Genomic DNA, 23,517 nt, shown 5'->3' on the forward strand with positions numbered 1-23,517 from the left:
AGTTCCATTGACTTAACAGGGCTGTATTTTGGGACTGGGAGAGACAGCCTTCTGTGTGGCTGCTCTTAGGTCGTGGACTGCTTCTCCCTTGGGAGTTATGTTGTCCCCCTCCCTCCTATTCCTCTGGTGTCAGGTAAAGACTTTTTTTAAAAAAATAAACTTTTAACAGTCAATGTATTCCTGGAGGCTTTTACATTGTGCATCTAGGACAGACTTTCCCCAAGGTAGTGGTTATATTTTTTTTGCTTTTATAGATTCTTTAAATGTTGTCTGAATAATTTTTGTTTATTCTGTGTTTGTTTTTTATTGTATATTTAGTTCTTTTATTTGTATCTTAATTGCATTTATGAGCCACATTGAGTCTGTTTTTGGAAGAAAGGCAGCATAGAAATCACCTCTAAATATATAATATCAACCTGAAATAAAGAATGTAGTTAATGGAAGTGCTAGACCTTCTTTTGAGTGTAGTCATTTCTCACAACAAATGTGACAGAATAAGTTGATGTGTACATAAGATAGGGCTTTCTCTGTAGCAGCATCTTGACTGTCTATTTTGTGCCTGAAGGAAGTCAGGCTAGCTCCATCCTTGAGATTACAACTGGCAGTCAAAATGTCTGCTCTTTGATTTTTAAATCTGTTTTAATAATATTTGTAAATAATGTTTCAGCATATCTTGTAGTACATCCTGCTAGGGACCCTGGTGGCAGGATAAAATAATGACATGACTCAACGTAAAGCAACATCAATGTATCCATATTTGTATACGAATATGAATATCCCCTCATAGCTGGATTTAACGAAGGTCTGCCCCTCTGGGTCCACCATCTGGCAGTGGCCTCATCCTTCCAATCATTCCCGGAGCCCCTCTCTCTTCCTGCTTGGCTAGCGACTTGGCAGCCGTGCAGGGAGACTCATCCTCCCTCCACTTGCCTGGAGTGGCTACCTGAGCAGGAAGAGAGCGGGGCTCTGGGAGTGATTGGAAGGATGAGCAAGGCTGGTGGTGGTGGACGCATGAGTGAATGGTCTGACCCTAGGTGGCGGACCACCATTAACTTCAGCTGCGTTGCCATTTTCCTATTTGTATATGATTACGAATACCTCTATCTCTAGTTGTGACATAAGAAAGTGAACCAGAATAGATGCACATGTCTTTAAAGAGACTATTTAAAAAAACTAACAAAAATATCTAGATTTACTATAGGTAGAGGATTGTTTCAGCCTATTATTTAGAGTGCCTTTTACATTGTTTTGGTAACTTAAATCAAGGTATTGCTTCATTATGTCATGATTCCAGTTTCAGTAGAATTCTAATTAGTGTAAATGGCTTAGCTCTTTAGACTGATTTGTCTAACATTCTGGTCTTAAGCCTGTTTATACTAAACCAAGTTCTATTGATTTCAGTTGAGCTTATGTCCAGGCCGAAGACTTTAGAGATGTAGTCCCAAGTTTTCATTTTTCTAAGCAAAAATGTTTAAAAACATAATCCAGGTTTTCATTTTTCTAAATTAATGTGACTGAAATCCAGGGTTGTGTGTGCATGTGTATTTCTCTGAAATCATATTGTACTTCCACAGAAACCCAAAGTTCACAAAGAAGCTTGGATGCTTGTAAACTGATACATACTTTGCATGCAAAAGCGTTATATTTACTCCCCACTGTTTCTAGTTGATGGTTCTGTAGTACCATGAGTGAACTTTTCATAAATGTGTGTTTAGTCAGATGGTACATAAGCTTCAGTCCATAATCGATTATTTTATTAAGAGAAAAATGTACTGTGTGTGTGTGTTTAGTCGTTTAGTCGTGTCCGACTCTTCGTGACCCCATGGACCAGAGCACGCCAGGCCCTCCTGTCTTCTACTGCCTCCCGGAGTTGTGTCAGGTTCATGTTGGTTGCTTCGCAGACACTGTCCAGCCATCTCATCCTCGGTCGTCCCCTTCTCCTCTTGCCATCACACCTTCCTAACATCAAGGTTTTTTCCAAGGACTCTTTTCTTCTCATGAGATGGCCAAAGTACTGGAGCCTCAGCTTCAGGATCTGTCCTTCCAGTGAGCACTCAGGGTTGATTTCCTTTAGAACTGATAGGTTTGTTCTCCTTGCAGTCCAGGGGATTCTCAAGAGCCTCCTCCAGCACCACAATTCAAAGGCATCAATTCTTCGGCGGTCTGCTTTCTTTATGGTCCAGCTCTCACTTCCATACATCACAACAGGAAAAACCATAGCTTTGACTATTCGGACTTTTGTTGGCAAGGTGATGTCTCTGCTTTTCAAGATGCTGTCAAGATTTGTCATCGCTTTCCTCCCAAGAAGAAGGCGTCTTTTAATTTCAGGGCTGCTGTCTCCATCTGCAGTGATCATGGAGCCCAGGAAGATAAAATCTGACACTGCCTCCATATCTTCCCCTTCTATTTCCCAGGAGGTGATGGGACCAGTGGCCATGATCTTAGTTTTTTTGATGTTGAGTTTCAGACCGTTTTTTGCACTCTCCTCTTTCACTCTCATTACAAGGTTCTTTAATTCCTCCTCACTTTCTGCCATCAGAGTGGTATCATCTGCATATCGGAGGTTGTTGATATTTCTTCCGGCAATCTTAATTCCGGCTTGGGTTTCTTCCAGTCCAGCCTTCCGCATGATGTATTCTGCATATAAGTTAAATAAGCTGGGGGACAATATACAGCCTTGCCGTACTCCTTTCCCAATTTTGAACCACTCAGTTGTTCCATGACCAGTTCTAACTGTTGCTTCCTGTCCCACATATAGGTTTCTCAGGAGATGGATAAGGTGGTCAGGCACTCCCATTTCTTTAAGAACTTGCCATAGTTTGCTGTGGTCCACACAGTCAAAGGCTTTCGCATAGTCAATGAAGCAGAAGTAGATATTTTTCTGGAACTCTCTGGCTTTCTCCATAATCCAGCGCAAGTTAGCAATTTGGTCTCGAGTTCCTCTGCCTCTTCGGAATCCAGCTTGTACTTCTGGGAGTTCTCGGTCCACATACTGCTGAAGCCTACCTTGCAGGATTTTGAGCATAACCTTGCTAGCGTGTGAAATGAGTGCAATTGTACGGTAGTTGGAGCATTCTTTGGCACTGCCTTTCTTTGGGATTGGGATGTAGACTGATCTTTTCCAATCCTCTGGCCACTGTTGAGTTTTCCAAACTTGCTGGCATATTGAATGTAGCACGTTAACAGCATCATCTTTCAAGATTTTAAATAGTTCAACTGGAATGCCATCACCTCCACTGGCCTTGTTGTTAGCCAGGCTTTCTAAGGCCCACTTGACTTCGCTCTCCAGGATGTCTGGCTCAAGGTCAGCAACTACATTGTCTGGGTTGTACGGGATATCCAAATCTTTCTGATATAATTCCTCTGTGTATTCTTGCCACCTCTTCTTGACGTCTTCTGCTTCTGTTAGGTCCCTCCCATTTTTGTCTTTTATCATGTTCATCTTTGCGTAAAATGTTCCTCTAATATCTCCAATTTTCCTGAACAGATCTCTGGTCTTTCCTTTTCTGTTATCTTCCTCTATTTCTTTGCATTGTTCATTTAAGAAGGCCCTCTTGTCTCTCCTTGCTATTCTTTGGAAGTCTGCATTCAATTTTCTGTAACTTTCTCTATCTCCCTTGCATTTTGCTTCCCTTCTCCTCTCTGCTATTTCTAAGGCCTCGTTGGACAGCCACTTTGCTTTCTTGCATTTCCTTTTCTTTGGGATGGTTTTCGTTGCTGCCTCCTGGACAATGTTACGAGCCTCTATCCAAAGTTCTTCAGGCACTCTCTCCACCAAATCTAGTTCCTTAAATCTGTTCTTTACTTCCACTGTGTATTCATAAGGGATTTGGTTTAGATTATACCTGAGTGGCCCAGTGGTTTTTCCTACTCTCTTCAGTCTAAGCTTGAATTTTGCTATGAGAAGCTGATGATCAGAACCGCAGTCAGCTCCAGGTCTTGTTTTTGCTGACTGTATAGAGCTTCTCCATCTTTGGCTGCAGAGAATATAATCAATCTGATTTCGATATTGCCCATCTGGTGATTTCCATGTATAGAGTCGCCTCTTGTGTTGTTGGAAAAGAGTGTTTGTGATGACCAGCTTATTCTCTTGACAAAACTCTATTAGCCTTTGTCCTGCTTCGTTCTGAACTCCAAGGCCAAACTTCCCTGTTGTTCCTTTTATCTCTTGGCTCCCTACTTTAGCATTCCAGTCCCCTAGAATGAGAAGAACATCTTTCTTTGGTGTCAGTTCTAGAAGGTGTTGTAAATCTTCATAGAATTGTTCAATTTCAGTCTCCTCAGCAATGCTGGTTGGTGCATAAACTTGGATTATTGTGATGTTGAATGGTCTGCCTTGGATTCGTATTGACATCATTCTATCATTTTTGAGATTGTATCCCATTACAGCTTTTCCCACTCTTTTGTTGACTATGAGGGCTACTCCATTCCTTCTACGGGATTCTTGCCCACAGTAGTAGATATGATAATCATCTGAGTTGAATTCGCCCATTCCTGTCCATTTTAGTTCACTGATGCCCAGGATGTCGATGTTTATTCTTGCCATCTCCTGTTTGACCACCTCCAGCTTCCCAAGGTTCATAGATCTTACATTCCAGGTTCCTATGCAGTATTTTTCCTTACAGCATTGGACTTTCCTTTCACTTCCAGGCACGTCCACAGCTGAGCGTCCTTTCGGCTTTGGCCCAACCACTTCATTAGCTCTGGAGCTACTTGTACTTGTCCTCCACTCTTCCTCAGTAGCATGTTGGACGCCTTCCGACCTGAGGGTCCCATCTGCCAGCGTCATATCTTTTAGCCTTTTGTTTCTGATCATGGGGCGTTCTTGGCAAAGATACTGGAGTGGCTTGCCATTTCCTACTCCAGGTGGATTGCGTTTAGTCGGAACTCTCCACTATGTCCTGTCTGTCTTGGGTGTCCCTGCACGGCATAGCCCATAGCTTCTCTGAGTTACTCAAGCCCCTTCGCCACGACAAGGCAGCAGTCCATGAAGGAGGAAAAATGTACTAGTACATATTAAATAAATTTTAAGTGCAGTTCTTGTGTCAGATTATGGAAAAATCCTATTATGTTTACAAGCCAGCACAATACAGTTGATATTAAGTTTTGGGAATGAATTGCAGGTTAAGAAGATGGTGTAAGTGTTTGCATCAACAAATGCCTATGTTAATTAAATTATTTGCAAATATTGGGCACTGAAATCTACACCAGTTACACTGTGTTATCAGAGGTAATTAATAGGATTTTGGCCATTAGCTATAAAGAATTTTGCTTAGTAATCTTTCTAATACCTGCAATAAAATGTCTTTTAATTTTCTTAACTTCATAGTTTGTGTTAAACACTTGTATGCTTTTAGTTTTTGCCAATATCTACCAGCTGTTAGGGTCTAAAATGTTGTTCTTTTTGTATGTTTCTTGGTTAGGGATCAAATATTACAGACACATGTACAGAAATGCTGATGCATGGAGTTTTGCTGAAGATCTCGGCAGGAAATATACAGGAACGGGTGTTTTTTCTTTTTGACAATCTTTTGGTCTATTGCAAGAGGAAGCATAGGTAAGATACAGGATTGAAGATGTGATGTGAGTGGATAGGGTAGGCAAATCTGTTTCACTCGGCCCAGCTACATGTGCTTACATATGGAGCTAATCAGAGTAAAGTCAGGTTATCTTTTGCAGCATACAGAATAGAGTCTTGACAGTATCATTTTTTAAACTAAGATTTCTTACATCCCTACTACAATGAATTGTTAAAAATTATTAATAGTCTTGATGATCCTGGAGTAAAGTGGTAATTTCAGCAATGCCTTTGTACTCTTCCTCTGTTGGCCCTCTCCACCCTACCCCAGACGATTAAAGAATAGCAAAACATCTGCAGAAGGCCATCGGTATCTCTTCAGGGGCAGAATAAACACAGAAGTGATGGAAGTGGAGAATGTAGATGATGGCACAGGTATGTACTTCTGCACTAATTAGAGAATCTGTTTAAATATGAATAGGTTGCATTTATAGTATTTTACTAAGGATATTCATACTACCAGAGTAGTGTCTTGCCACTAGATGAGTGGAGTAGAAATTTAATAAAATAACATAACATACAAATGTTTAATAAAATATTCCATTAAATAAAGCATATTATTGTACTTAGGTTTAAAAATATAAATAAAAAATGAAAATTTCCCACTGCAAATTATTCAGTTGGCTCTGTGTCTGGCATTTTCGAAATAATATATATGACAAATATTCATGCACCTATTTGGTATTGTCTGGAAGAAGTGAAATAGTTTTTTTTTAAGAGAGTTGAGCAAGGAGTGATGGAATCCACCACTTATTCTGTAATTGCTTCTGCATTTTGCTTTTGACTGTATTGACTGATTTATTGTTGGACAGATGGTCTTATCACATATTAGTGAACTGATCTAGATCATGGGTAGTCACTACATGGACAGTGGGCTACATTGTGGCCCAGGGACCAGTTTTGCACATTCTTACTATCTGCCTGAGTCCCCACTGCTGTAGCCAATTTTACTTGGTTAAAAACAGACAATCAAAATCTCACAATCTTTCTTTAAACAAGATACATGTGTTCTGCCTACCTTGTTTATGAACAGAATTGTCCTTCCAGAAGTCAAACAACACTTGTAAGTCTTGTTGGGGGTGCATGTTTTAATTTTAAATGAAACACATAGCAAATTCCACAGTGGAAGCAGCTGTGGCTGGACACAGGCAGGCCTAAGGGTTCTCATTGCAGTTCCCTGACCACCATAAATTGCCCACTGCTGATTTAAATTGTCTTTGACTCTTCTCAAGCGCTGTGATCCCACTGTGCTTGAACTGCCAAAGACCTTAGTGATGGGCTGCCAGTCTGAGTGAGGAATGGAATCATTGGTAAGACTGGAGAGTTTCCAGACTCCTTCTCAAAAAAAATTTCAATATACAAGTGTGATAGAGGAATTTTAAAGTCTTCTCAGAACATGGAAAAAAGCACATTCATCTGTGCTAGCAGTTGAAAGTTTTTGTTTTTGTGTTTAAAGTGAGAGAGACATTCTTCATTGCTTTTAATGTTTCTGTTTATCTTAGAGTGGGATCAGAAACTAATCTGTGTGGCTCATACTGTGTAGTACTGGGAAAACATCTGTACATACCTTTAAAAAGTTTTCTTTCTCTTGTTCTTTTCCAGCTGACTATCACAGCAGTGGCCACATTGTTCTCAATGGCTGGAAGATTCACAACACAGCAAAGAACAAATGGTTTGTGTGTATGGCGAAAACACCTGAAGAAAAGCAAGAATGGCTGGAAGCTATTCTAAAAGAAAGGGAAAGAAGAAAAGGTGAGAGTACAATCAAGGAGTCTTTCTAGATAATATCAACATGGAAGATGATAATCTGTGTGGCTCTTTTGCTTTCTTCAGCTTGAGTCGTCTGCGTGTCCAAACAGGTTTTGCCAAGCCACTTACTCCTCTCTTGCCTACAGTCACCAATGTGTATCTCCCTTTCTCTAGAAGAGTGTGCTAGCTTGTTCATTTAAACTAAGACTTTAATGGAAATAGAGATTTGTTTCTGTTTTACAAAGAATTAGGTATATTATTCTGTTTCAGCAGGCATTACAAAAGTCACTATTGCTTCTGAGTTAGTTACAGTTTTCTGCTTGTAAACAAGTGGATTGTAGTCCATGAACATTCACACGAATATCAGTCTGTTAGTCTTAAAGTTGCCACAAGCCTCTCTTTCCTCCCGTGTGATATCAGAAACAGAGTTATTTCTATTTCATCATGTGGGAGGAAAACCAGGTGAGACCACACAGGAGTGAGAGACATTGATATCAGGAAATGTGGAACTTTATGCTGTTGTTAGGATTTGCAGACTCAAAATATTTATTGAGTAAGGACTCCTTCTGCTACCAACCAAAATGCAATTTACATATATTCTATTTTTTGTCTTAAACATTTTTAATGGTAAGAGAAGGACAGAAGATAGAGTAGGAAAACATGGGGATGGGAGATTTATAAACAGAAGATGATCCTGTCATGATCCACCCTGTAGAATGCTATATGTGAGGCAGGGTGATTACAGAATAAAATCTACAACTATAAGTCCTGAATGTATCTGTAATATTTCATATATGAACACTTTATTGCCATGTTGGCTGTGTGAGGAGATGATCCATGAATCTGCAATGCTGATAGTCGGAGGAAGATAAAGCTTTAGAGTGAATGTTTGTTTTCATGAGGTGTTTGCACACACACCAGTCCATCAGGATAATGATAATTTTGGAAATTGATAGGATTACCAGGACTTGGTTTTATTAAATGGCTGATAACTACAAAGTTGTAAAATATTTCTGCAGGCTTTGGATGACTCTTCTTCTGGCAGAATGCTATATTAGGTTTTTAAAAAATGGGGAAATGGTTATGGGAGGGTCTTGCTGGGAAAACCCAAGTGTGGGTGATGGTGGTCATAAATGTAGGAAATAGAATTTTGGAAATGAAATACTGTACACATTTTTATGTCATGGCTCACTTTGATTGTGGGTAAGGTAGGGGATTTGGGAGCTCATGCACAAGCTTCAGTGTTGCCTTTTTACTGGGTGTGCATAGGGTGACACTGAGTTTGAGATGGGAATGAGTTAATAACAATCTTCCCTGAGGTTTGTGTAGCACTATGCAGTTGATATAAAAGACAGCTGCTACTCAGAAACTCACTGAACCACAATCATAGATTCTTCCAAAGGCTTTGAGAAAAATAGGACAGGAGTAGTAAGATTAGGCTGGTCTATCATGCCAATTCTTAAAAGAAAAGTTTTTGAAACTTTATTGAAATGCTTTTATTTTGTCAACGTATAGATTTCTACTATTTCCTCTCAGTGGTCTCCAAAACATCTCTGGAAACACTTCTTTTAAGTGGAATGTATTGACTTAATAACAAGTGGAATAACAGATGATTCATGAATAAAACTGTTTGCAAAAATTCAAATACCTTTGCTAAGAGTAGCTGTAAACAGCATTCCGTTCACCATGAATACAAAGAAGCTTCAGATTATTTTGTTTACTTTATCAAGACAGCATTGGCTAAACTGCTGCTCACTTTTGCAGATACAGACTAATTGAAAAGGTTTGCATAAATCTAACTGAAAAGGGAATTCAGCTGACTTTCTGGAGAGTTTATGAATTTAAAATCTGTCACTGAAAAAAAAGGATGAGGGGGATGTGGAAGAGGGAAATATGGTAGGCTGTACAAGACAGCAGAAACTCTTGCTTGACATGAATTAATATCAGCTTTGGTCTGTACCCTCTGCCTCCATTTAAGGCCTGTCATTAGCTAATTGTGTCAACTTCTTGTTGCATCTGTATCCCTTGTTTCTGTATCAGTCCGACAGGTAGACTGAATCTCAACCCATTCAGAGTCAGAAATGAGATCCCTGTTAAATGGTAATTCTGAAAAGACTCTGCCGTCATTATACATTTGATGAGGATCCTTCCAAAAAGATAGCATGCTGTCTGGTATCAATATAGCTGGTAATGCAATGAATTGAACCAAGTACCTGTTTCTCTTGTTTATATTTCACCTCTAAAAATAAGGCATATATTGTTCTATTGGAAAACATATACCTAAATATATTTTCAGTGGTATATGCTACCATTCTGTTTGTATTATAACAGCTTTTAATTATTTCCATCACAAATTAGCTTACGTTCAAGATATCCAGAGGTGAAATCTGAAAAGGTTATTCTTATAAAATTCCCAGAACATATAAGCGTTTCAGAATGATTACATTTTGGTTTCTTTCTCAGGGCTAAAACTAGGCATGGAGCAAGATACTTGGGTGATGATATCTGAGCAAGGAGAGAGACTGTACAAAATGATGTGCAGACAAGGGAACCTGATCAAAGACCGCAAAAGAAAATTAACCACTTTTCCAAAATGCTTCCTTGGAAGGTATGTATTTAGCTTTTCTTTGGCAACCGACTTAATTATGAATTAATCATGAGGGATACCTTTCAAAAAACAGTTATTTTAGGCTCCAACATTGTCCAAAATATTTTACACAATATTTTTAAGGTCAAAAGATACCAATATTCCGAATTTAAGAACTATAGAGCAAATATGTATTTTGCTCTTGAGCCTTTCTTCCAAACCTTGAAAATGACCTCTGTAGCAACCCCAGACCTACTGGAGTATCCCACCCTGTAGTTATGCTGCCACCAACCATTCGCTCTACCAAGTCACCCAGACCAGGAATGGATTTTAATAAACAAAAGAACAAGGTTTATTGAAAAAACAAACAGGGTAAATAAAAGGATCAGGTAAATAGGATACTGGAACTTGGTATAGTCCCAATCATACGCATACAACAGATTGGTTCTCACGGAACACTTTAAGGTAACGCACAGACCCTGAACCTTTCAGTTCTGGCTACCTAGATAGAAACCTGAACCTATCAGGTATGTACTGTCTGACGAACAGTTGTACCCAGTCTGACCCACAGACTCCAACTCCACTTCTCCACGTCAGCTCCCCTACGATGGACTTCCCCCAAATATATATACAGTACAGCTCCTCCCCCCTGATGTCCCGCCTTCCACTCCCCATAGGATGGAACTTTCCCTCCGAACCCATGACAGACAGGTACCATCAGTGCTGTATGTGACACCTTCCCCCTTTATAAGTTGTTTTGCGGGGGAAAAGCTAAAGTGCTTTTCTCCAAAAAAACAACCAGGATCAAAACACATAAACAGTTATACATTATAATACAATCCCATAACCCATACTTACTCACTCTAGGTCAAACATATCACTTATGCATTTAAACATTAATATTTGCAATACATTAAGTTACCTTTATTAATACAAACCAAGCTTGTTCAATAAACAGGTACATTTAACTTTTGGTCACCAAAATATACACAGTCCATGGTTTCTTCGCCGTCTTCACTCGTCGGGTCTTCTTGACAAGGCGTCAGCAACACAGTTCATTGCCCCTCTGACCACCTTCACTTCAAAGTCAAAATCTTGCAGGTTTAAAGCCCACCTCATAAGTTTACTATTATGGGTTTTCATTGTCTTTAACCACTGCAGTGGTGAGTGGTCAGTGCACAGAACAAAATGTCTTCCCCAGATGTAGGGTTTGGCCTTCTGAATCGCGTATACTATGGCCAGGCACTCCTTTTCCACGGTTGCCAAATGTCTCTCACCTTTCTGGAGTTTCCTACTCAGGTAGGACACTGGATGCTGGTCACCATTTTCATCCTCCTGGCAAAGAACTGCTCCTACCCCGCTGTTAGATGCATCGGTGTAGATGATGAACTCCCGGTCGAAGTCGGGAGCACGCAGCACTGGATAATGGATGAGCGCCTCCTTCAACCTCTGGAACGCCTCCTCACAGTCGCTGGTCCACGGGATGCGGTCATCAGTCTTCTTCCGCGTCAGATCGGTCAGCGGAGTCGCCATCTCGCTAAACCTCGGGATGAACTTTCTGTAGTAGCCCACCAACCCAAGAAATGATTTGACTTTTTTCTTGGTGTTGGGTCTGGGCCAATCACGAACGGCTTCTATCTTGGCCTCTAGGGGTTTGATCACTCCTCCCCCTACTATGTGACCCAAGTATTTTATTTCTGGGCTACCCAGCTGACACTTGCTTGCCTTTACTGTTAGCCCTGCTGCACTTAACCTCTGCAGCACTATCTCCAGGTGTTTCAGGTGATCTTCCCAGGTATTGCTGAAGATCCCTATATCGTCAATGTAGGCCACAGTAAAGTCACTGAGCCCTGCTAAGGTCTGGTCCATCAGCCTTTGGAATGTGGCTGGTGCATTTCTGAGACCAAAACTAAGGACTCTAAACTCATATAGACCGAAAGGGCTGCAAAATGCGGTCTTTTCCTGATCCCTGGGATCAATCCTTAATTGCCAGTAACCCTTTACTAGGTCCAACGATGAAATGAACCGACAACCCCCTATGGTTTCAATCAGGTTGTCTAGCCTGGGCATTGGGTAGGCATCAGGAGTGGTTACGCGGTTTAATTTCCGGTAATCTACACAAAATCTAATGCTCCCATCAGGCTTGTCCACCAGGACTATCGGAGAGGACCAAGGACTAGAAGAGGGGACGATTATGTTCTCCCTAAGCATCTCGTCCAGCTCCTTCCGCACCTTGTCCCTATAGGGTCCCGTCACTCGGTACGGGGATACTGCTTGCGGGGGTGCATCCCCTGTGTGGATCCGATGCATCACTCCCTTCTCTATCCCCGGCTTATTTGAAAAAACCTTATGATATTTAGTGAGCAGCACTTTTAGTTCTTGCTGCTGGTCTTGGGTGAGTGCAGGACTGATCTTCACCTCATCTGGGTTGTATTTCACTTCCCCTCTACCCTCCCAGAAGGGCAATTCAGCTTCCTCACTCTCAGCTGCTTTTATGGCAAATAAAACCCTCTGTTCCCCTCTGTAGTAGGGTTTCAGGGCATTCACATGTACCACCCTCCGTGCTTGGTGTTCCTCCTGTTCTATAAGGTAGTTCAGGTCCGACATCTTGGAAATGACCCTGTATGGTCCTGCCCATTTGAGCTGCAGTTTGTTCTCTTTGCAGGGCCTAAGCCAAAGCACTTCCTCCCCTGGGTTAAAGTGCCTCTCCCTGGCTTTCTGGTCATACCAGGTTTTCTGTCTGACCTTCTGAGCTTGCAGGTTTTCTGCTGCTAGCTCTAGGTTTCTCTTCAGGTCATTCATTAAAGTGTCTATATACGTCACAACATCTTGTGGGTCATCCTGGGTGATCTGCTCCCAATTCTGTTTGATTAAATCAAGTGGACCTTTTACTTTTCTCCCAAACAAAAGTTCAAACGGACTGAACCCGGTACTGGCTTGGGGCACTGATCGGTAAGCAACCAAAAGGGATCGCAGCTTCTGGTCCCAATTGTTTGGATTCTCTGCCAAGTAAGCCCTAATCATGTGCATCAGAGTCCCATTGAACTTCTCCGTTAACCCATTACTTTCGGGGTGATAGGCAGTGGTTTCCTTGTGTTTAATTCCACAGATTTGCCATAAGCGTTTCATGAGCTTCGATGTAAACGAGGTGCCCAAATCTGTGATTATTTCTGAGGCAAATCCCATCCTGGACATATACCCCACTAAGGCATCTGCCACTGTGTTAGTTTCGATGTTAGTCAAGGGAATGGCTTCGGGGTACCTCGTGGCATGGTCCACAATGGTGAGAATGAACCGGTTCCCCCTCTTTGTGGCCTTGGGCAAAGGTCCCACAATATCCACTCCTATACATTTGAACGGGGTGTCAATCACAGGCAAAGGGCACAACTTCGCTTTGGTCCTGTCACGGTTATTCCCCTGCCTCTGACACACATCACATTGTTTACAGAACTCCTTGATCTGCTTCCCTATTTCGGGCCAGTAAAAATTTTGTGTGATTCTCTGCTGTGTTTTGTTCACCCCCAAGTGCGCAGCAAACATGTCAGAGTGCCCCCTTTGTAAGATCATGGGGCAATACTTTTCAGGTACCACTAGCTGACTTCTGATCCCATCTCCCCCTTTTGAGATATTCATCAGGGTCTCTCTATATAAAATTCCCTTTTTCCCGTGAAATCTCGCTGGGGTTTCAGGTGTTAGCTGAGTGTCTGTCACCTTTTCAAAACACTTTCGGAGAGTGGCGTCTGCCTTTTGCTCTTGGCCAAATTTGCTGTCTGTGGTTAAGGTTTCTGCCACAGCTTCGGGACTACCCTCATCTGCTTCAGCCTCGGGCTCTTCAGTACCCCCCTGAACTGTCCCCGTGGTAGCTTGTGAGTGTGTAATCACTAGCACCCGTTTCACATGTTCAGCCAGGTCATTTCCCACGAGCACGGCTGCTGGCAGAGTCGATGAAATCGCTAGACGCCAAACTCCCCTCCAGCCTTGAAAGCTCACAGGTACCTCAGCTACTGGCAGTGAGATCACCTGCCCCTCAATCCCTGCCACCTTCAGGCTCTCATTTGGGATTATATGCTTCCTAGGAATAATGTCTGGATGGCACAGGGTCACCTGGGAACAAGTATCCCTTAACCCCCGATACTGATGGTCAAGTATTCCTACGTCCACCCCAGCGGTCTCAAACAATTGCGAATCTGTCCTAACTAGTAAGCAGCGCTTGACCTCCACAAGAGGACCATTTTCCCCAGCCTGATCAGCAGATGTAACTGGTCCAGAGTGAGTCGCCATGGCAACAGGCTCCCTCAGTGGCAAGGAGCTTTGCTCTGTCTGGACACAGAACACAGCTTTTGGCTTGGTTCCACTCAAATCATGAGGCAAATTTCCCTTTAGCTGCTTTAATTTCTCACACTCTGAGATTAGATGGCCCTTTCCTTGACAGAAATAACATTTTCTGCTGTACTTGGAGTCTTTCTCATCTGTTTTTGGTTTTCCCTCCAAAATCTGAGGTCTTGGTGGTTTCATGTCTGAGGGCTTCCCTTCAACATGGGCCCCTCCCCCTTGCTGGTTTTTCCCTGGTCCCTGAGAGTACCTGCTGTAGGTTTCTTTGGGCTTACCCACAGTTTTCCCCTCAGCACCTAAGGGCTTCCTTATTTGGGAAATAAAATCTGCGATCTCTGCCACTTTTGTCACAGTTTTAGGTTTCCTCTCTCTCACATGGAACTTTAGTTCCCCATGCAGGACTGAATAAAATTGTTCTAGCGCTATCAGGTCTTTGAGCTGCTGAAAGGTCTCTGTCCCCTCCTGAGACAGCCATTTCTCTAGCAACCTCACCAGTTGGGCCCCCACTTGGGTAAAAGTCTGCTCTGGTTTTTTTGTGAGTGACCTGAATTTTTGCCTCAGCTGTTCAGCATTTATCCCATGCCGGGCAAACACCAGTTTTTTAAACTCAGCGAAGTCTTTCAGCAGTTCCACTGGCATCTCTGCATAGACTTCTGCCAGGCTGCCACTGATTAAAGATCGCATAATGGTCATCTTCTCAGTTTCCCTTACTGAGAAGTCCACAAACGCTCTTTCCACGAGGGAAAAGAACACCTCAGGGCAATCTCCCTTGTTGTACACAGGGAATTTCTTCAAGTCAGTTTTAGACAGGCTGCCTTCCCCATTCCCTGGGTTCCCTTCATTATTATTGTTATTCCTATTTCTACTCATTATTTCCAGCTTCTTCAGCTCAAACGCCATTCTTTCTAACTCCAACTGTCTCTGTTTCTCTTCCCTTTCCATTTCAAATTGTCTTTGTTTCTCCCTTTCCCTTTCCTCCATTTCCCTCACCCTCAGTTCATGCTGTTGGGCTAGGAGCATTTTTCTGAGTTCTGAGGTCAGTTCTCCCGTGCTCTCATCCTGCACTGAGCCAAATTCCTCCTCAGAACCTTGGTCTCCCTGTGGTTCTCTCACTTCCCCCATTTCTGCCATTTGGCTTCGAGTCAAGGGCATAATCCCCCCAGAACAGGCTGCCTTCAAAAGTCACGCCTCAAAATAAAACGACGACTTTTTTCCTTTTGCCTCAGAAACAGCCTTCTATAGACTGCTGCTGTCCCTCCAGCACCAACTTGCAACTGTTGCTAGGCAGAATCCACCCCCTCTGCTAGGCCTCTCAGCAGACAGGCTAGATCACTGTTACTTCACGCAGCTTTGCCTCAGCCCTTTCCCGCCAAAACGGGTTGCCTCAGAGCTCCCTAATCTAGTCCCCCAATCTGAGTTTGCACGTTCTTCCACTAGCCTACCTCCCCATGAGGTAAGCCTAGAAGATTACCTACGTGCCCTCAGATTTTCCCTGACTAGACCCCCCTTGCTCTGGGCACACTAGCCAAGGCTTTGCTGGACCACTGGGCAACTGGACCAGTCGTATCCCACCCGCTGGACACCAATAAATGTAGCAACCCCAGACCTACTGGAGTATCCCACCCTGTAGTTATGCTGCCACCAACCATTCGCTCTACCAAGTCACCCAGACCAGGAATGGATTTTAATAAACAAAAGAACAAGGTTTATTGAAAAAACAAACAGGGTAAATAAAAGGATCAGGTAAATAGGATACTGGAACTTGGTATAGTCCCAATCATACGCATACAACAGATTGGTTCTCACGGAACACTTTAAGGTAACGCACAGACCCTGAACCTTTCAGTTCTGGCTACCTAGATAGAAACCTGAACCTATCAGGTATGTACTGTCTGACGAACAGTTGTACCCAGTCTGACCCACAGACTCCAACTCCACTTCTCCACGTCAGCTCCCCTACGATGGACTTCCCCCAAATATATATACAGTACAGCTCCTCCCCCCTGATGTCCCGCCTTCCACTCCCCATAGGATGGAACTTTCCCTCCAAACCCATGACAGACAGGTACCATCAGTGCTGTATGTGACAGGGCTACCCAGCTGACACTTGCTTGCCTTTACTGTTAGCCCTGCTGCACTTAACCTCTGCAGCACTATCTCCAGGTGTTTCAGGTGATCTTCCCAGGTATTGCTGAAGATCCCTATATCGTCAATGTAGGCCACAGTAAAGTCACTGAGCCCTGCTAAGGTCTGGTCCATCAGCCTTTGGAATGTGGCTGGTGCATTTCTGAGACCAAAACTAAGGACTCTAAACTCATATAGACCGAAAGGGCTGCAAAATGCGGTCTTTTCCTGATCCCTGGGATCAATCCTTAATTGCCAGTAACCCTTTACTAGGTCCAATGATGAAATGAACCGACAACCCCCTATGGTTTCAATCAGGTTGTCTAGCCTGGGCATTGGGTAGGCATCAGGAGTGGTTACGCGGTTTAATTTCCGGTAATCTACACAAAATCTAATGCTCCCATCAGGCTTGTCCACCAGGACTATCGGAGAGGACCATGGACTAGAAGAGGGGACGATTATGTTCTCCCTAAGCATCTCGTCCAGCTCCTTCCGCACCTTGTCCCTATAGGGTCCCGTCACTCGGTATGGGGATACTGCTTGCGGGGGTGCATCCCCTGTATGGATCCGATGCATCACTCCCTTTAAGAACTATAGAGCAAATATGTATTTTGCTCTTGAGCCTTTCTTCCAAACCTTGAAAATGACCTCTTTGAATCATATTCTGCACATAAAAAATGATTTGTGAATTGATCTTCAATTTTCCATGCTGGTGTGGAGACTGATTATTATTATTTTTGCTACAGACTGGAATGTCAGCTAAAATGTAGATAGAATCCTGTGGGTGTGTTATGCATGAATCCTGTCTCATTGTTAGATGACATCACTGTTCATATCATGCTGCTATAAATTCATGGGAAAATACCAATGAGAAAACCAGAGAATATGATTTTGATTGTTATTATTTGTGTGAAGTTGTTTTTGACTTGCAGTAATACTTTGAATTATTGACCTTGCGAAGGTCCCATCATTAAAAGCTCTGGACAAATCTCCAAGACTAAAGACAGTGGCTTTATTGTATGGACGGGTAGCATGTGGCCCCTAGGGGCATTTTGTGACCTCCAGCACCCCTGGGTACCCTTAACACCTCTACAGTCGTTAAAAAACATTTTAAAGTGTTTGAAAAATGTTTCTGCTTAGAAGGTCTTCCTGTGTTCTCTAGAGTACATTGGAGGGCATTTGTGTTATGTTTTGACAGTTTCCCAGCACCCTTGGAACCTTAGACCCCCACCTTCACACTTAAAAAAAATCAGCCTCTGAGGATTCATGGAGACTGTTTCATTTTAAAAAAACTTGAAAAAAAACAGTTATGGCAATTTAATCCAATGCAATCTTTATTTGGATTTGTGATTAAACCAAGGTATAGAACATCTTCAGCAGTTTTGATTTACTCATTGTTAACACTGAAGTGGGTTTTGATGGTATGTGCTAGTCTGAAGAGTTATTTGGATGGGAAGTCAAAATTCAAGCAAACAGTCAAATCTTTGACATTCAGGTATTTCACTTTAGGAAGATGCAAACTTATGTTTGTTTCCAAGCACAGGATTTTGTTTTTAGAGATTTTTCAGAAGTCAAGAGTCCCACTGTGGAAGCAGTGTGGCCTTTGCACTTTCTATTTGGAGCTTAACAAAATCTAGGCAGAACAAGCACAGATCTCCCTAGCAGTACCTTACCAAACTTACAAATCCTGCTGTTTCTTCCACAACAGCTCTGCTTGTAATGATACTGTAACTTCCTATAATTTGATTGAAACTAATTATTCCTTCATTTTTCCGCAAACTCGCCCCCCCAAGTGAATTTGTGTCCTGGTTATTGGAAATTGGAGAGATTCACAGACCAGAGGAAGGCGTTCATCTTGGGCAGGCTTTACTAGAAAATGGAATTATCCACCATGGTATGTATGTCTCCTCCCTGCCTCAAAATTTTTCAAATACAGTGGAACCTCGACTTACGAACGTCCCTACCTACGAACATTTCAACTTACGAACCGCTCCATTTGCAAAATTTTGCTTCAACTTGCGAACGGAGCTTCAAGTTATGAACAGGGCAAAAACGTGTTCTGTTTAAAAGGTGTTCTCTCCCCCCTCCCTCCTTTCCTGCCCTGTTTTTGACCGAAGTTCATCTTAGGTCAAAAGAAGGAAAAAGAAAAAAATTCTGTCCGGATTAACCGGCTTTGCATTAGTTCCTATGGGAACTAATGCCTCTACTGAATGGTACCTCTACATAAGAACTAAAAACATCCAGAATGGATTAAATAGTTTTCAATGCATTCCTATGGGGAATTTTGCTTCGACTTATGAATGTTTCGATGTACAAACACTGTTCCAATACGGATTAAGTTTGTAAATTGAGGTTCCCTTGTATTTAACTGTAGTCTTATGTCATTGCAGTGGTTAATGCGAAATCTAATTTTTGCAGCCTGAATGTGAGTAAGACCCTTGGAGCAGAGCAGGTCTATGTGTATACTATTTTATGCTTTTCCTACCTGACTAGGTTCAGCTTGGCTAGCAGTAGTGGCTGATTTGTATGAGATAAAGATACTGCTGCCTTATTGGGGGGAGTTTATATTTTATATCTGCCATACTTAGGCAAATTTGTTTGTTTGAAAATTTACCTCTTAAAAAAGCAGCAAGTAAATATCTAGACCCATTTGAACCTAACTTTGGTTTAGAGTTCAGAATGAAAGATGGTTGGACAGAAGAATCTAATCTTTAGAAAGATCTAATCTTTCACTGAACTTCCTTGTGTCAGTCAGTACCATTGTCTGTGCCACCTGTTCAGGATATTCAACAGAAGAGGAGCCTGTGAGGTGAGACAAGGTGCCATTACATCTCTCATGTTGCTTAACTGCCTATACGGAGCAGCTGGGAGAGACTGTGTGACAGTTTGAAGTTTGATGGTGTCAAATAGGCTGATGACGCAAAGTTATATCACAACTTTACTAAAACATTTGTGCTTTGGATAACCTGTTATCACCTGAAGTGTAGGGGCAGTTCATCAGTTTTAAAATCCCTTCATGCTGAAACTCCTTTTGAACTTCTCCCTTCAAATGGCTGTCTGCCTTAATCTTCACTCAATCAAAATGTACATTAGTGGAATTCCCTCCTTCCATTGCATATGTTACTTAGGATTTTTAAAAAATGACTTTTATATGATGGAATTTTAATCCTTTGGAGGTGTTTAATTTGGCTTTGTGAGTTAAATAGTTATAACTGTTGTTTTGGGTCATGTGTTTTGTGATTCTAAGCTAGTTGAGAGGAAATGTGCCTGTCTGGAAAATGGAATATAAATGCAAATATTTTTTCAGACAATGCAGAATTACTAGTGTGCATAATTCTGTAGATAATGCATTCAGTTGACCAAAATGAACTTAACTTTTCTTCCGGTAAGCCAAATATTAATCAGTTCTCTGAAGTATTTTGTACCTAGAGTTTGTAAACATTGCTTTTTAGATAAGAACCCCCAGAATTCCCACCCAGCATCGTCTGCTGTACTTTAGGAACAGTGGTCCAAAATTTAACTTTTCTGAGCTCTGCTCATATTTATCTAACTTGCATTCAGTAACCAAGTGACAAATGTTCAAGATATAAGAGAGAATAAGTGGGAGACAAAGAAGAGAGAGAGAAGGAATGATGCTTAGATGTGTTTGTATTAGATTAACAGTGTTACGAGCATTTTGATTATGTATTTGCTTTGATAAGGCAAGAATCCTCGTAGCAGCCATGAAGCATAACTGCTTTGTGGGTGAAGCACACTGTGATTGCTCCAGTGGTGTCTGGATTACAGTTATGCAAGCTGGAGATTGCACAATTGAAAACACATGTATAGGGGAAAGTGAATACCCCTGTGCACAACTGGTACAAAAAAATAATCAGTGAGGCACACATTGGGGCATTGTGATCAGGATTTTGACTATTGTTTCAGTATTGGAAGGGCATCCTGTTTTCATTTACCAGACTGTTTCTATATGTAGGGAGTTACAATTCTGTTTCAAGAAAGATTTTAATGTCAAAACTGCAGCTGCTCTTCAGCTGTATTGAGAACTGAATCCTAGATTGACCCAACAGAAATTTAACAACTGTTTTATAGACTTTTATGGTGAAGTAATTATTTTAGGGCACAGAGGTCTGAACTGAACATACTATTTTTATTAGCATGTAGACACAGCTGTGTTTTCTGTAGGAATAGAATTCTTAAAATAAAGTTGAATGAACCATCTGTTTTTCAGTAAAGAAAGGGAGGCTCTAAGTATGTTAGAGAATTAGTGTTACACTGCAAATATATTATATGGCAATTTCTGTATATGCAATTTTTAGTTATGAACGATGAAGCAGTTGTAATACTGATAAAAATAATTGTTAACTAGGTTAGACATGTCACATTGTCAGGTTTTGTTTGCTAATAACTGAGTAGAATCAGAACTATTATAGATATGTTGTGTGGGTTTGCTCGTTTTCCTTAACTAGTAATGAGACATAATTATATCTACCAAATATGTACATATGCACACACAGTGACAATTCTGAGCACATTTTGTGAATATAAATTAAATATGTGCACACACAGATTCACATAAATAACTTGAAATTCTTTTAGAAGGCTTTTAAAAGTATCCTTATAACTTCATGTCATTTATAAACAACTGTCTAAAGAACCTTTTACCTTTAGATTAATAGATGTAAGCTTCTTATCACTATGATAGTGTTTCATTCTAATTAATTTATTTGAAGATTAGAGTTAAACTTGTCAATCTGTACTACAAAACAAGAGTGATCAAGATTCAGCTTGTTCCTTATTTAACCCACTTAAGCATCTCCAGATGCTCATTTAATTGTTTTTCCTTCTGTCACTACCCACTACTTCTGTTCGCTCCTATTAATTCTGCTACAGACTAGTTTGAACTGATTTACAGAGTTTTTCCATTGTTTTCTAGCACTTGTTTGGCAACAAGTCTACATCTTCCTGAACAGACTAGTTAAGCAAATGCATAACACACATGTATATGCACGTGTATATATAGCATCTGCTAGCTGCCATGCAGCTGAACTGATAAAGCAGTAAAACTTGAACCTGATTAAAGATGTCTTTCCTACACAATATGCTAAACATCAAGGGTTAAATAAATAGCACATTTGAACGAACATTGGTCAGTGATGGACTTTATTTTGAATGAACCTGAATTAAGTTGTTTTAAAGCAAGGGTCTGGAATTGTGGCACTCCAGTTGTTGAACTGCCATTTCCCATGCATCCTAACTCATATAGTTAGTGTTGAGGAGTGATGGGAAATAATATTGCAGTCCAACAGCACATTGAGGGCCTGCATTCCCAATTCCTGTTTTTTTTTTTTTTTAATATCATTGGGTAGAATCCCATTAGTGTGGCTGCCCTTGAGGAGAGTTGTCTGCAATTGATCCAGGAATTTACACAAGCTGGAGATCAGCTTGTTGAAAACAAGGCTCATACATAAAAAGGGGGTTGTGCAATTTGGAATAGTGAGAGAGAGGGAGGGAGGGAGGGAGGGAGGGAGGGAGAGAGGGAGTGGGAGAGGGAGAGAGACAGAGAGAATTGCATACATGATAGCCTGTGTGCAGCCCATCTGCACAGAAGAAAACAGGATTTTGTGCATTGACAGCCAGGTCTTTTCATGGTTCTAGTGTTTCAGAGGCACAATGAACTCAATGCATCATCATGTTTAACCCCAACAAAAGCTCCCTGTCCTCATTCTGCTCCCCAAAACATAACTTGCTGCACTGATGTGAAGGATATTCATGGATAGCTGTTTCTCAGGTATTCATTAGATGTTAAAACCTTTACAATTTCAACTTGCAAGTGCAGAGGCTCCTGAAAACTAGAGATTTTCATGACCTTTCGCTTTTTACTAAGGGGTCAAAGATATTCTCAAAGTATAATTTGTTCAGATCTTTGAACTGAAAGTTTAGGAAATAATAAAGGTCCATATATAGGGCCAAACAAATTAACTGCATCTGTACTAGATTCTGAATGGAAAAATATTTGAGGAATGTAGCAGAAATATGCTCTTCATACATTTCCATATTGAAAAATTTAGCACATTTAGCACATACATATCCTAGACTATTTAGTGTGCTTTCTTCATGTGGTTAATGTAGTTGGATTTTTCATCTACTTTTTGCTTTAGTTACAGACAAGCACCAATTTAAACCTGAACACATGCTCTACAGATTCCGTTATGATGATGGCACATACTATCCAAGAAGCGAAATGCAGGATGTCATTTCTAAGGTATATTCTTACTATACCATATAAATTTAACCTTCTGTTTAAAAGCTATGCAGCCCTCACCTCTTTTTCTTGTGCCTGTTCTTATCAGGTATTACTCTGAATCAAATTCAGTTGACATAGAAGAAACTAATCTAATAAAATTATTCTATCTGAGGAATGTTATAAAGCTAAATGAACCACATTGAATTTCTTGCGGACCGGGAGATAAATTGGTAATGTAATATGATATATAATCTGAGACCTTTTTATTGGAGCTGGTAAGGTTTGTTGTGTTCTGCTGCTTTTAACTTTGAATGTCATGTATACAGTTTATTTGTTTAAGGACTAGATAGCATGTGATGAAGAAACAGTCCTGATATTTCCACATAATAGCAGGCATACTTATTAGATCATGATGTGAGCAAACATCTTATGGATGTATGCAACCTGCCTGCTTCTACCTAACAATCATGATGTGGATTATTGTGGTAGGTAAAATTAACAAGTTAGAAGTGAAAGCTGTATAAAGTTGGCTTATGGTCCCAGCTAGTATGGGTGTTGTAAACCATCATACTGAATATGTGCCAAGCTGTTTCTGGCTGATTTATCCATTCTTGTAGAGATAAAGTGTAGCAAGGGTAAATAAGCTGCACGTATGCATGGTTGCACGAGATAGCATTCCTGGCGTATTGCTATTTGTTTTATAGCCAATGAGTTATGGCTGTGTTAACACACACACAAAAAAAATAGTCCACAGTATCCTTTTTAAAGGCCTTTACATGTGTAGGTGCCATTTTATATAGAAGACAGGATGGAGTTGTGCAATTCATATACTTCAGCCAGTGGCTAACAGCATCCGGTGAAGCATATTGCTCTTTTGGTGATTGCCATTTAGTGGTATCTCCC

The 23,517-nt window shown here is 41.1% G+C and overlaps 1 protein-coding gene across 2 annotated transcripts in view; it reads left to right on the forward strand.

The window, feature by feature from the left end:
• The window catches only part of PREX2 (phosphatidylinositol-3,4,5-trisphosphate dependent Rac exchange factor 2), a 148,355-nt gene that overhangs the window by 49,609 nt on the left and 75,229 nt on the right, over positions 1–23,517 (forward strand). For both annotated transcript variants that reach the window (XR_012086917.2, XM_020812432.3), the window contains exons 7-12: positions 5,424–5,557; positions 5,850–5,953; positions 7,181–7,330; positions 9,791–9,935; positions 18,164–18,264; positions 22,529–22,632. Coding sequence is in view for 1 of the 2 variants with exons in the window: in XM_020812432.3 (XP_020668091.3) it covers positions 5,424–5,557; positions 5,850–5,953; positions 7,181–7,330; positions 9,791–9,935; positions 18,164–18,264; positions 22,529–22,632 (738 nt within the window). In the remaining variant the exon portion in view is untranslated. The remainder of the gene's footprint in view (positions 1–5,423; positions 5,558–5,849; positions 5,954–7,180; positions 7,331–9,790; positions 9,936–18,163; positions 18,265–22,528; positions 22,633–23,517) is intronic.

This window comes from Pogona vitticeps, chromosome 4 (assembly GCF_051106095.1).
Source record: "Pogona vitticeps strain Pit_001003342236 chromosome 4, PviZW2.1, whole genome shotgun sequence".
Classification (NCBI taxonomy): domain Eukaryota; kingdom Metazoa; phylum Chordata; class Lepidosauria; order Squamata; family Agamidae; genus Pogona; species Pogona vitticeps.